Here is a 15,206-nt window from a genome sequence, read left to right as displayed (position 1 = left end):
ATCTCTCAAGGGTCCTAGGGTATCTCTTTGACAGGTATTGAGCCCTGCCACGTCCAGTACTATTTCTTTAATCCACACACTGTTAATGCCTGTATTTCACATTTGCTTTCCCTCTCCATGCATGGTGCATTTTTTATGATCATGTGATAAGTCCTACTCGAGGGTGGATATCCTGCTGTAAAGTAACCGTGTGGGTTTAATAAGTAGTTCTGAGAGCAAGACTTACCAGAAAGAGAGTAGTCTGTGTTGGTCAGGCGCATGCCGGGGGTGTAGGATACGCTTGGCATGTCATGCCCTTTCTCCTGTTGCCTCCTGCGGTACCAGACAAAGATGGCCAGCATGGTAGTGATGATGAGCAGAAGGATGATGATCCCAATGATGGCGCCAACCGAGTGTCTCTCAGAGACTAGGGCCGGGCTGATCTTGGTGTAGGGGTTCAGCTCTTCCATCATTAGGGCCGCTGTTCAAAGAACCCAGAACACAATAAATTCACCCACAGAGGCATGCAGCTAGGCAAGCAGAGAGGCAATGGAGACAACACCAGGCAGGCCTACTGGACTGGGCTGTGAGGCAACATCTCACAGGGCAGTAGGAGTGGCATGGAGGGGCCTGGGAAAACCTTAGGGGGCTAACAAGTGAAAGGGGGACTCGCGCTTGAGGTTTAAAGCTGAGTTTCAAATCTAGACAAACTTGATGAATTCATTATTTTTACACTTCTGGACCAAGGAACTACAATGGATCGAATATAATGTTTTCCCTAAATAAGTGGCTATATGAACTGCAATCTCACTCATTCCCCTAACTGTGACCTCATAAGTGATCAGATCACGTGAAAAGAGTATCATTCATTCTCAAGAATTGGCCTCGAACACCGCCACATGTGCATTAATGAAGTCTCAATCATTCTAGGCAGGAATTGTTTTCTACAAACTAAATATAGCCCTAATCACTCCTTTTTGCATTATATTCTGAATCGAGGTGCACCAGTTTCCCATCGCATGCATTATACACTTCAATGGATCATCACTCATGCTGCCTCAATGCATCATTCATTTTGCTGGAGCCTAACACAATCCCTATGTCACTGGTCTCACACAATTCAGAACATTCTCATTCATGCCCCATGTGCTGGTCTCATTGGTTTGTTGCAGCCTCTTAAATCCCTGACACTGTCTTCGGGCCTGGTGATGCCTAGCACAAAAGACACTTATTTTCCAGTAGACTGTGAAGGGATAAGATAGCAAGGATAAGGACCTCATTGTGCATGTCCAGGCATGGTCTGCAGGCAGCAGACCAAGTGGGGAAGCAGGATGGGAAACAAAAACAGACATTCTGAGGGATACAAGGTCTGTCTAGGCCTGAAAAGCACAGGTGCTAATTGCTGAGACCTGTCTGGGCTGGTTGTAATTTCAAAAGACCAAGTCAGGTGAAGCTTTTTAAGGCTTTGCAACACCTCATTAAGGCAGGATGAGGTGTGACGGAGAGAAGAGGTCTTCTGAGATAGGTGGAATCCTTATATAGGTTGTTTATCTGCTATAAGTCCAGATGCTATGAACTGGAGCCTGTAGAGTGCTGTGAATGGCCGTGTATCGATTAGGCCTGCTGCAACTTGTTATGGTCCTGTGAGCCTCATTAAGACAAATGAAGCGTGCAGAGGCCTCGGGAGAGGTCTTTTGAGGCCTGTAAAGGTTTACTGATTCTTGGTGAGAACTTGTTATGACTGAAGCCTGGGGAGGTCTGCTTGAGCCTGCTGCTGTTGTGGGCTGACCAAACCAGACTATGCTGGTAACTCAGGGTGAGGTCTACTTAGGTTGGGACAGGTCTGGCAATGTGTGTTGAAAACATGCAAGGTCGGCCATGCCTTCTGATATTTGTAGGGCTTTGGTTAAGCCTGCTAATGCCCGAAAAGCTACAGTTATGGTTGCTATGCACCCATTGTGCCATTACTGTGCTTCCTGGGGCAAGGTGTGCCCAGGTAACGGCTGCTGAGGCTTGTGAGCACCAGTTGTGGCTACTGAGCCTTGGAAGTTGCTGACGTTTGTCAACTCCAGCGAAGTCTGCTTGGTTATGGTGACACATTCATACACCTGTGCAGACATGGTAACCCTTGGTCACAATTTCCAGGGTCTGTTGACTGAGACTATGTCTGTTGAGGACTGACAACTACCCATAATGTCTGTTTGGGTCTGTTTTCCTGATTAGGCCTGGTGGTAACCCCAGATTGTGACTTGCTAAGAGTCCAGTGAATATTGACTATGTCTCCGAAGGGCCTAGTGTGTCCCTTGAGTGCATGCAAAGGCCCTGTGAACCCTGGTTGTGAGTCCCTGTTATGCATGCAGATGTATGGATATTGTCTGCTGATGTTTGAGCCTAGCATGGCTGTCGCAAGTGGGTAACTGCTGGTTATACCTGATGACCTGCTTACCCTCAGTTATGTTTGGTGAACCTGATTTTCTAAGAGTCTTGTGGGTCCTAGTTATTTGTGTCACTATTGGATTTGTACAACTTATGCTTGCTAATGGTTCAGAAAGCCCCTGCTATGTCGGCTAGTGTCTGGTCAATCTTGGGAAAGCCTGACATTGGCTTTATGACCTACAGCTATGCATGTTGAAGACTTGTGAATCCTGGTTACCTCCTCCAATGTTCTTGGATTCCTATTATGCCTGCTTAGCCCTTGTGAGCCCTGGTTATAACTGCTACAGGCCTTAGCTCGCCAGTTATGCTTGACGATGACTGGTGCACCGCAGCCTTGCATAGTAAGACAAGATGAGTGAAGTATATGCTGGCTGAGACCAGGTATGGGAAGCCCATTTTATGCCACTGAAGACAGGTTTACCATGGCTATGAATGCTGAGACCTGATGAGCCCCAGATATGGCTGCTGAGGTCTGCTGACGCTTAGAGAATCCCAGTTATGTGTGCTAAGGTCTACAAAGCAGAAGCTATTGCTGGCGAAATATTTTGAACCCTTGTTACGCCTGTTGGAGAATGATGAACCCCAATTATATCTGTTGATGCCTGGTAACCGTAGAGTATCCTCCTGAAGCCTAGGTGAGCCCCAGTAATGGATACTGATGTCTGGTGTTTGCAGAGTGCCTGTGTGTAGTAATGATAAAAAGAAGCATACCTTGGTCACACCGGATGCCTTTGAAGCCTGTGCTACAGTAACAGGTCCCCGTCACGTGGTCGCAAGTGGCATTGTTCATACACTCGCAGAGCTGCTGACAGCCGTATCCAAAGGCTCCTGGGGGGCACTCTGCAAAGTAACAGAAGGCACCATTACCACCACCACCACTCAACCCATCCCTCATCTAGCTCCTTGTCAGAAGGGCCAGATAGAGCAAACCCAATGTGCAGGAATTTTATATAGCGCAAATCACCAAGCGGTCTCTAAGCGCTTGCTTAGGGAACCCATCCTGATATTCCCCTGTGAGATAACCCCGCAGGGCATCCGCAAGGTGAAAGCCAGGCATCCCGCCGCGAGGGGCCCATGTGGAGATTAAGCAAGCTATTGCCCAGAGTTGCAGAGTGTGAACCCATGAATCGAGTATGCACTGGAGCGAGAATTATCAAGTCCATGGACATTTATGGACTCAAGACCCAGCTGAGCTGGGAATTGAACCCTGGTCCCGGGCTGACCTCTGCTTCCAGGTCTGCCTCCTCTAACCAGTGAGCCACACTTCTCCACACAAACCCAATGTCAAAGGGAAATTAATGCCTAAAAAACACTCTGCAAGGGCAAATAGGTATAAGTGATGCAGAGGTGTCTAAGAGTAACCAAAAATAATTCAGCATAATTCACACTGTGCATAGCACCTCTCTACTTCACCTACCGAAAATCAAATCTAACACTGCATTTAGGGAATGTGTCAAAATACGATTCTTAGGCAGTTTCCAACGCTGCCTCTCTTCACCATTCCACTTAGAAAATGTTTTAATTCAGGATGATGCCATTTCAACATTTTCAGAAACCCGACATTCAAGTGTCAAACTAAAATCAAGAATTCCAAAATCTGGTTCTGGTATTTGAGGCTCAGTGGTGCACAGCCTCATGCCACAGAGACTACTGCAAAAACAAGGTGATGGAAGGAATGCTTGAATTAATATCAGCCACTGGCTATGAGTCTGGCCACATTCCAGATCACTGCTTTTCCCCCAAAGTGCCAGTCTAAACAGAGATGCCTTATGCAAATCATACTTGGTCCTGCTCCAATAGGGACCATCCAGCCCGAACTGCTGGTTCCAGGCCCCCTCCAGATGGGACGCAGGCCTCGTCAGACAGGTATAGCTTGTGTCCTATGGCACAGTGAGCATGAGACCGAGATGCAGCCCTCAGTAATTACCGGTGGCTGACATGAATTCAAGGATTCCACCCATCAGTTTTTCGTTTACTTCAGTGTGAGAGGTATGCCCAGGCGGGGGTCCCTTGCTCACTGTCCCGCTGGAACCAAGGTGCACCCAACTGAAAAAGGCCAAAACAGGTCGAAACTAATCTCTGGTTGATTGTGTTCTGGTCCAGAGAAGACCTGGTCTGGCAGTTCTGGCTGGACTGCTCCTACTGGCGCAAGACCAGGGCTGATTTGCATATGGCTGGGTCTAATATGGGGTGGCATGGTGGGCAAAAAAAACAATATGATGGACTGTGATGCGGCTGAGTAATTACCAGAGGCTGTGATTAATGCAAGCATTCCATGCATCACGTTTTCGTATTCTTCATTCCACAGCGTGGCAAAGAAATCAGGTGGTGAAAGAGACAAACTGGTCTGCCAAGGTCATTTGAGGTCGAACGGCCCAGGCAGCCACGATTTAACATCACAATCACCGAAATGCCGCGTTTCACCGTCTTGGGCTGCAGTCACACTCATGCTGTGTAAATAGTCTTTCTGTCGCTGCAAAAAGTTCTGAACAAACAATTTCATCTCGGTACTGTTTGTAAATAGATTTTAAAACGATTTGGATGAATAATTTATCCCCAAAAGCAAACACTGCGTTATTCTCTTGCAGCAGCGACGTGCTGACCTTTAGAAGTTTGGAACGCAACTCGCTGAAGGTTATAGGAGCGGGATCGAATCACAGCCGCTTCTGACTTCATCAAACACATAAATTCATAATGACGCTTTATTATTCCCAGGAAGGCGCAGAGTATCGGCGGCATCCCGCATGTTAATGCTACTGTATACGTGGTGCCTGCTAAAAGTTGAACTATCTCTGCCTTTTTTTGCATGGAAGGCAATTTACAGGCCTGGGACAGGTGTGGGCCCAGAAGGGGCGGCCTCTCCTTTGGCAATGTGTGGAGAGAGGACCGCAGGCCGCCATATTGAAGCCAGGCATGGGCCTCCCGATTTTCCTCCCAGCCTCATAGCTACAGTCAACGTCTTACAGCCCTTTATGCAACAGGCAGGCAGGAGCAGTGGGTTGGGGCGGATGTTCGATTTGAAGAAATTGCCAGGAGGAGGAAGAAACTGAATTGCAGAAGCAAAAATAGGGCCTAGAATCCTTTTTCCTGCAAAGGGATCTCAAGAGAAAAGTTCGCCTTGGATTCACTGCACCCCAAAAAACATTCCTAGATTGTCACAGACAACTTACTCTGTTCACAGTGTTTCCCGGTGAATCCAGTGCGACAGGTGCACTGGCCTGTGATGTGGTCGCAGTCAGCACCGTTCTGGCAGTGACAGATGTTGGCGCAGTCTTTTCCGTAGAAGGCAGCTGGGCACCCTGTGAAGAGGACACTGTGAGGCACTCTTGAAGCAATGTGCGTAACAACTACAATAAAGCCACTATAGCTTGCAATGAGCAGAAAAGTTGCAGCAACAATGCATGCAATAAGCAGAACAATGGCAGAGGTGGTACCAACAACTGAAACAAAGATAACCAAACCTCCTCTGGCAAAGTTTGCAACAAAGAAACAACTATGGTCAATTCATCCATGCCCTTAAAGCAAACACAACCATTCTACACCATCAATATGTATAAAGTCTACCGGGCCACTAACCACCACCTTTAGTGGATGAAGTTTTGTGTCTGTAAAACACCTAAAAACTCAGGGTAGCTGTCAAGGCTAGACAGACATTGGACTCTCAGACTCCTACAACCAATCCCTCTCCTGCTCTTGTGAAGCACCCCCCTTATTCACCTCATTTAACCGAAGTCCTGCAAATCTGCAACCTATACAGACGAAAGCCATGTGACTGATGTGTTTGTCTGCCAGGCAAGTGGCATAAACTCCAAAGTCAACAGCTACAGCTAACAAAGCAAAGTACACAACAAGGACAACTATAGACAAACTTGTTGCAAGTATTCTAACTAAAGCAACACTAGCAAAACACACATTGAAGACGGAAAACAAGTACAACTGTGTCTGACACTGAAGCATCAAGTATGATAATTTCAGTTAGGTCAACAACTAGAGCTAATCCAGCAATGTGGGAAATGTACGTGTAACTACATCTGGATGTTCAACTAGAGTTGTACCAGAAAGAGTGTGAAATGACACAGAATACAGATATGTTGGCAAACTGAACAAGGCAGCTGTATTGACAACATGCCAGAGGGCAATGATGGGTGTGCTGAGAGTGACGGCGAGAAGCAGATTGATCTGGGGACAAACTGGGATTTGTCCCGCCCTAGTCAGCACCTCAGCAACGTGGATGGGGTTTTAGATGGGTCAAATTTAATACTTTTGCTAGAAAAGAAATAAATCGCAAACACTGCCTCAAATATTTGAATTTATCCTTGAAGACTTTGTAAAAAAATGTTTCCTCCATACTGTTCCTAGACACATATTGTCCACCCACATATGATATATTACATGAGTAAATTCAGAGATTATAGAAGCTCCCCAACCGTGGGGATCCCTCTGTTGCCCAGGGAAAGAGCAGGGCCGAGGTGTCAAAGATACTCTTTTAGATTTCTCGTTCGACATTGTTGTCCATATTGTGTATGCATTCTGGATTGGACCCCATGCCAGATGCCTCTTCTTTCTAGGGTAACCTGGAAAATATGTGGGATGCTTCAACCAGAAGACACAAATGTACCTGGTCTCTTCAGTGCATCTTCCCATCACAGTCCTGCCCACCTAGCCAGGCAAAGCTCTTCTCAATCCCGTAAATGTCAGGCTGGAGACAAGAAGTGGGCAGCTCTCTTCTGGATGCTGTGGTGCGAGTCCACAGAAGTCGCAGAAACTGGGAGAGCATTTTTTTTGTTTGCTCATGTATGTGAAACAGCCACAGCCATATTGGTACCATGGGCTCTGATGCAAGCCAGCAATATTGCCATAGCTCCCGTAGTTTGGTAGTAAAAAACAGTTATATCTGAGGTGCGGTGGGCTCCTCAGAGCCCTAGGCCCTGGTGCCACTGCACCTGCTGCACTTTTAGTAGCTACATCCCTGAAATGAGTGAGGCTCTGACTCTAGAGTCTACAGAACACATCATCTGGGGCTCTGCTGACCTTGCACCAGATTGTACTAGGGCATGGGATATCCTCATGATGGCTGTTGCACCGCCATGCACACTGCAAAACAGGCGGCCAGCTTCAGGAGTGACAACTATTCGATGAGCGAAGGGTGTGCGTCCCATTGGCAGGTTGGTGTGACCTCTTTTGCTTCTTTTGCTCTTAGTTTTCTCTCAATAGACTGCACTTAAATGTAGAGGCTTACTTTTAAGTTTAAATTTCAAAGTTATGTACAGAGAGCACCTGGTCAGAGGTTCAAAGTTGCCTGTCGATATTTCCCGATTCTTTTATTCTTGACTTTCTAGTTGGTGACTCTGTTTCGTGGTCCTTTGTCTCTTTTGCACAATCCTTGTGGTGGATTGTAATAAACTTTATCTGCAGAACCTGATAGAGAAATTCCAGTGCTGCAGATAAAGTTCTATTTACTTTTGGCTGTCTTTGAGTTCACACACCATCCTTCGTCCTAATGGATTCATTGGCCAAGATTGAGTAAAGGTTTGCGCCGGTGCTCACCTCGCATGATGCAAAGCATCTCACAGCTGTGCAAACAGCAGCGATGGGTCAGCGTTCATGCGCAAACGTTAATGTGTAGATGAGCAGGGCCCACGTTCATGGGCAAACGTTAATGTGTAGATGAGCAGGGCCCACGTTCATGCGCAGACGTTAATGTGTAGATGAGCAGGGCCCACAGCCTGCAGTGTCTGTGCTATGGAGGAGGGAGGGCGCTTTCATACACAATATTTGGGAATGCCCCCCTATATGGAGATACTGGGCCACCAAAGCCAGTGAGAGGGTCAATTCTGGAGGTGGCACAATTCACCCTGATGCATGTCCCACACAATGTTGATCTCAGTCACGCCCATCTCCTGTCGGGGGCGACTCCTCTGTTTGAGCAGAGGAACGTTGCTTCAAAGAGTAAAGCCCCAGGCCAGATATGAAAAATAAAATGGTAATAAAGTATATTTATTACAATGTAATTTTTCAGTAACCGCCCCGCATCGAGTGACAGGATTGGTAATGACCAGTGCTGCTGAGTGACAGCAGGGAGCTGTGAGCTTTAAAATGCGCATGTCTCTTTGGCTGGCCGTCTTACGACGGCCGGCCAGACATGTACATTTTAAACTTCTCTAACCTAATTGTCTTAGACAGCTGGGTGAGAGAAAGCGCAAGCCTCCAGTGCTCTTCAGAGCTGAGTGAGGCCGCTCCCTCCAGTCCTGGTGCTGCTCTCATGCTGTTGAGAGCAGCGCCAGGGTTGGTTAGGGGAGTTAGCTGGGTCCCGCATTGAAGCCTGCCTTCAGAGAACACAGGAGGAGGAGGACGTTACGTCGCGCAGGAAGGTAAGTGTATTTAAGAAAATAAACTGTGTGTCCCCCCTACCTACCACCCCCGGTACAGGCCAGCCGCCACTGTCTCCTGTTTTGCACTCCGTGTTTCATGCTCGTAAAAAGAGATGTAGCCAAGATGTGGGGTCGACAATGAGCGCGTACTTAAAAGCGGTGGATCACGGGGCTGTATCAATGTATGGAGGCGGAGAAGGGAGTTTACAGGAGTTGGGGTGGTCCTAAGATATTTGATAGGATATGGAGTAGGTGGAGAGTTTATTGTGGTTTGGTGGCCGGGATCAGCCACACAAGCAGAGACGTAGGGAGCTTGATACTAAAGGAGGGGGTCCAATCGGGACGTAGGTCATCCAACGAAACTGAGGGAGGAGAGGGATGGGGGAAGAAGGCAACACTTGGTTAGTACAGTCCTTAAAACAAGGCGTTATATGCTGTAGAGAGAGATGAAAGAGGAAACTGGAAGTTATGTATCAATGTAGATGTCACTTATTGAAAGTTTGAAAAAATGCAATTAAAAATAGTGCTAAAAAAAGGTAATGTGGGCGAAAGGTCTCTGGCATAGCACTCTCACCTCTATGTGCCAACCCTCTGTTCATTTATCCAAGATGGTGTGTCTGGGCAGGCAGCAAAATAGCATGGGTTTGCCACAAACCACATCAACTGCAGAAGCATTATCTGGCTCTGCCCCAAATCATAATTTCTAGTGAAGTAACACAAGCAAGGAGTCAAGCACCATAGTGCATGAAAAACCAAAGTGTACCATGTGCGCTTTACAGCGTGTATCCATTTTACACACCCAGCCCTGTGCGCTGGTCCACAAATAGGAATTTGGACGGAGGGATGTGCCTCGAACAGGTATCCTTGGCTATGCATTGATGGCTCACCTTTGTGCCATAGCTTGAGTATGAGCGTTATTCTAAACATCCAGATGTGGCACGATTGCCCCATATGATGTCATCAGCGGAAGACTTCTGCTGAATCTGGTGCTTTGCTATATTCTGTCCATTGTGCAGCACTGCAGTTTTTCAAACCGCCCTCTATTGCGTGAGGGGCAGAAAAGTGGACTCCTCCTGTCTTGATTGCTATGTGGTGTTTAGTTTCCGAGTGCTTTGCTTCCTTACCATTGGCTGTGCACTGAGCTGCCAGTAGAGTGTCCAAGGAGCTGCTAGCAGCTTGTACAAGGAACAGCCTTGAGTTTTTCCTTTCTTGTCACAGTGGTAGACCAGCTTTGAAAATCCCAACTAGGTCTTCGGTTGCATTAATGGACCCCAGCTGATGCCCTGTATATTCCACATTCTGGGTTAGAAGAACAAGTTACTTACCTTCGGTAACGCTTTTTCTGGTGGATACAGTATCTGCCTGTGGATTTCTCACCTTTTGAATATTCCCTGCGCCAGCATTTCACGGAAACTTTTTCCTAGCTCTCCACGCCGACGAGGTCGTCACAATACTAAGGCTCCGCTCGCGACTCCGCATGACGTCTCTGGAGCCGTGAGAGAGCCTCGTCGGCGTGATGACGTCAGTTCCATCTATTTTTTCCGTGCCTCCGAGGCAAACAGGTGGGCCAACAACAGATTCAAAGTATACACAGTACACAAAATTCATACCAATACACATAGTTTATAATTTAAAGGAAAGCCAAAGAATAAAAGCATTTCCTATAAATACACAAAAATAGATAGAAGAGACAATGCAAAACAAACATGTTAAACAATGCCACCTTTAAGGTATACAAGGGTGGACATCGGGGAGGAGTGTGGGTCAGTAAGGAATCCACAGGCAGATACTGTATCCACCAGAAAAAGCGTTACCGAAGGTAAGTAACTTGTTCTTCTGATGGATACATCTGCTTGTGGATTTTTTTTTTGGGGAAACATTTTATTTTATTTAATTTGGGATCTGGAATACATTCCTCATACAGACAAAGATATTTGAATAACATCTCATTGGGCAATAACATATACAATGATGGACAGGATATACAGTTATGCCTATTACATCTCATCGTCTGAGCCATGGTCTACAACAGGAGGGGTACATATGATCTCTGTATTCATTCCATTTGCCCCCTACCCTCCCCATCTCTTGGATCACCCTCTGTGAACATATGTCGCTTTTTCAGCCACCATGATCATATCTATGTCTCTACACCACTCTGTCACTGTTGGGTTTGGTGCTGCACCTCATTTCTGACCAATGTTTCGCTTTACTACCATCATCCCTGTTGTTGCCCACTATCTGTCTGCGTGGTTGAGGTCCGTTGGTTTCCATCTGTTTAATAGGCAGCATTTGGGAAAAAGCGGAACTATGTTCCCGCTAACTTCCGTGATGATATCCATTACTGCTGCCCAGTATGACGCAATCCCCGGACACTCCTGCAAAGTATGATAAAATGTGTCCAAACCCTCACAGTTGCGCAAACAGTACGGGTCTGAGGCTCTACCGATCTTGTACCTTGTCACTCTTGTGAAGTAGGTCCTATGTAGTATCTTTAGTTGGATGAGGCGCATTCTGGAGGAGACCGCTACCTCCCTTGGTGATGCTATCGCGTCCTGCCAGTCCGAGTCATCCATGTCCCCAATCTCCGCCTACCAGGGGATGTGCCTGATTATTAATAATCTTCCGGTATGTAAGGGAGATCGCCTTTTTATGTAGATAATCAGTCAGTAGTCGGTCTTCTAAGGGGGACGGTTCAGGGAGTACGTCAGCCGCTGGCAGTGCTGATTCTAGTGTGTGTTTAACCTGCATGTATCGAAACAGTTCTCCAGGAGCCATTTCGTAGTGTTCCTGCAGGTAGACAAAAGTGATCACTTTGCCCTCCTTCCATTGGTCCCCTATCCAGGATATTCCTATCAAGTCCCACTTCTGAAACCCTTTGCTCTTTCCCAGGGTACCTAGTCTATCAGTGTCCCACAATGGGGTGTGTTGCGTGAGCTTGTCAGCCCATCTGAGGTCTCGCGTTGCTGTGTGCCAGACGTGGATTGTATATGCTGTTGGTCCCATGAGCCCCGTCTTTTTCCTCTTGTTGTATAGTGCTCTATTCATTCCCCCAGTTCCCAGGGCTACCTTATCTAGGCGATATGCTGGATCAGTATCAGGCACATGGAGCCATTGATTGACTGTCGTCAGTTGCGAGACATGATCTGGCTCTGCCCCAAATCATAATTTCTAGTGAAGTAACACAAGCAAGGAGTCAAGCAGCATAGTGCATGAAAAACCAAAGTGTACCATGTGCGCTTTACAGCGTGTATCCATTTTACACACCCAGCCCTGTGTGCTGGTCCACAAATAGGAATTTGTACGAAAGGCTGTGCCTCGAACAGGTTTCCTTGGCTATGCATTGATGGCTCACCTTTGTGCCTTCGGAGTTCATTGCTTTAAAATATGAGTCGGGCACACGACAGGGTGTATTGTGGAGGGCATATAAAAATTGAGGCAAATCCATCATTTTGAAAAGTGCCGCCATGCCCAGTAGGGTGAGTGGCAGTGTCCACCAGTGCTTAATATCTCATCTCAGTCTTTGTAGTGGTGCCTGAAGGTTGAGTGCCTGGAATTCGTCTGGGTCAGACGTCACATATATCCCAAGGTATTTAAAGCTGTCAGATACTATCTTGACCATACAGCCCCGGGGCAATTTAGGTGGTGATCCATGCAGAATGCAGAGCATACACTTTTTCCCAATTTATCGTGTATCCTGACACCGATCCGAATGCTCGGCAGATATCCATCAGTGTGTTCAGAGATCGAACAGGGGAAGCTATATATACCAGAACATTGTCTGCGTAGAGGGAGATATGGTCCTCCTAACCCTCCCTCCACCTTAAGCCTCGGACCACTGGGTCTCTTCTAACCCATGCCGCCAGTGGCTCCAGGACCAGCGCAAATAGGAGTGGGGATAGTGGGCAGCCCTGTTGCGTCCCTCGCCCAGAGTAAATTCCGGTGATATGTGGCCATTAGCTACCACGTGTGCGATAGGGTTCGCGTATAGGAGACAAACCCATGAGCAAAACTTAGGCCCAAACCCCAAGTGTTGGAGGATGGCGAAGAGAAACGCCCATTCCACGGAGTCAAAGGCCATTTTTGCGTCAAGAGATAGGACTGCTGTGTCCTCCCGATTGTATGCTTTCGGCCCAGAAAGTTATGGAGGCGGCGGAAGTTCAAAGCAGTATTTCTACCAGGCATAAATCCTGATTGGTCCAGGTGAACCAGTTGGGTGAGATATGGGGTTAATCTAAGTGCCAGCGCTTTGGCTAAAATCTTGGCCTCCTCATTGATCAGCGATATCGGCCGATACGATGCACACTCCTCTATAGGTTTACCCGGTTTATAGATGGCTACAATGGTAGCTATACGCTGGTCTCTAGGGAGTTTGCCAATAGTACGGCTCGCTTCGCACATTCGCAACAGATAGGGGCCGATCTTATTAGCTGTATGTTTATATAGTTCAACAGGGATGCCGTTGGGGCCGCAGGTCTTGCCCGACTGTAGTTTGTGGATGGCCCCCTTTAGTTCCTCGACTGTGATGTCAGCCTCTAGATTTTCGGTTTCTTCTGGGGTAAGCTCTGGCATGTGTATGTCTCTGAGGACCTGCACCGTTGTCGTGTTCCTGGAGGTGTATACTTGCTCGAAGTGCACGGCTTGTGCAGTCACTATGTCTTGTGGGTGTATGATTGTGGCCCCATTATGTGATGTGAGTCCTGCCACCCATTTAGTTGCACGCTCCCTCTTGTCAAGCCACGCAAGGAGTTTGCCAGCCTTGTCCCCTGCCGCGTACACCCTGTGCTGAACCGCTGCCAAGCAGGTCTTAGCATCAGCCCAGAGGTGTTCCTTATATTCCTGTTGTTTGGCGCGCAGTCTATGTGCATTGTCATCAGTGGGATTTTCTACATGTTGGGATTCTAGGTGATGTACTTCCTGTTCCAACGCTTCCACCTCTTTTTTCTTGTCTTTTTTTATGTCCCTCAATTAATGAGATGGCTTGCCCTGCTAGGACCAGTTTATACGCCTCCCATAAAATTAGTGGTGAGGAGACCGAGGCTTCATTTTCTGTGAAGTATTGTGTGGTCGCAGTTAGCAGACCTTTCCTGATTTTGGGATTGTGAAGAAAACACGGGTATATGGGGTATATACGACACTGGGTGGGAGCATGCGATCTATATTCCGCCATCACTGGGGAGTGGTCTGAGATCCCTCTCGGTAGGTATGAGACCGACCCAAACCTTCCCATGTTGTCCGTTGTTGTAATAATATAGTCTAAGCGGGAAAGGCTGTTGTGTGCCCCTGAATGAAAGGTGTATTGTCTCATGTGCGGGTTTTGGAATCGTCAAGTGTCTAGCAAGCTGTGTGCATCTAAAAGTCTGCCAGGTGTGATCTGAAACGGTGCTGTGGTCGGGCGGGCGCACGGTCCAGTGCATCATCTAATGTCTTGTTGAAGTCGTCCCCCAGTATTAAATCTCCTTCTGGCAGTGTAAGCAAGAATGTGCCCAGCGCCTGGAAGGCCAGCGGGTGCAAGGCGGGCGGGATGTACACAGTCACAAAATTCAGAAGGTGGCCCTCCCATTGTACCGCCACCGATGCAAATCGACCCTGATCATCTTGGAAAGTGCGATGAACAACAAGGGGGAATTGTTTTCCAATCAGGATGCCCACCCCTGGGGACCCTGAGGTGAATTCTGAATGAACTATAAGCTTAAACCCCCATCTATCCAACGCTTTACACGTGGACCCTGTTAAATGTGTTTCTTATAGTAGTGTAACTGCTGGGGTTTTACGTTTTAAGTATTGCAGTACAAGTCCCCCCTTTACCTTTTCTCTAAGACCATTAACATTCCATGAGACAAACGATAGTGTTGGTGTCACGGTGCATTGTGACATCTGAGTAGGTGAGGTCAGCCTAGGTGTTCGCTCCTTTCAAGTGTCATAACAAGTGTAACAAAAAACCATACAAACATAATACGTGAAAAGCCCCCTGAGTGTTGACCCTCCCCATTCCTGCCTGACGGACTTAAAACTACCCGCCTCCCCAACGTTGCAGGGTGCTCACATACCTTACCCATTTACCTTAGTGAGGTTTGGGTCCTCCTTCCAACCCCTCCCGCGTCACTCTATGTAGTAGTGGTGTATTTATCCCAGTACTCAAGATTACTAGAAAAGGAAATACGTGGCGTAGCAATGTCTAGTGAGGTGTCCAACTGCGATTGTATCTGCGTCTGCCAAGTTCAAGCAAATGGCTCGCGTCGTCGGATGGAGAAGTTGTCACTTCACTGCAACTATGAGAGGTACGTAAATTGGTGCCTCGTCAGCGTCTCTCCTGCAAGTCCTCCCGTGGCGTGGAAGTAGCGTCAGAGTCAATGCATGTAGTTGTTGCTGGCATTTGGTGCAGTTTTCCATCGCGTCTCCCTGGGGCTGTTGCTGGGT

At 47.5% G+C, this 15,206-nt stretch overlaps 1 protein-coding gene across 1 annotated transcript in view; it reads right to left on the bottom strand.

The window, feature by feature from the left end:
* Positions 1-15,206, bottom strand: part of MEGF11 (multiple EGF like domains 11) — a 1,813,102-nt gene that overhangs the window by 135,112 nt on the left and 1,662,784 nt on the right. The window contains exons 18-20 of the mRNA XM_085644629.1: positions 5,586-5,714; positions 3,127-3,255; positions 227-460 (exon numbers count right to left, since the gene is read on the bottom strand). Coding sequence (XP_085500755.1) covers positions 227-460; positions 3,127-3,255; positions 5,586-5,714 — 492 coding nt within the window. The remainder of the gene's footprint in view (positions 1-226; positions 461-3,126; positions 3,256-5,585; positions 5,715-15,206) is intronic.

Source organism: Triturus cristatus, chromosome 3_1, assembly GCF_964204655.1.
Source record: "Triturus cristatus chromosome 3_1, aTriCri1.1, whole genome shotgun sequence".
Lineage (NCBI taxonomy): Eukaryota > Metazoa > Chordata > Amphibia > Caudata > Salamandridae > Triturus > Triturus cristatus.
The sequence above is the reverse complement of the archived record's forward strand: the minus strand, read 5'-3'. Positions and strand labels throughout refer to the sequence as shown.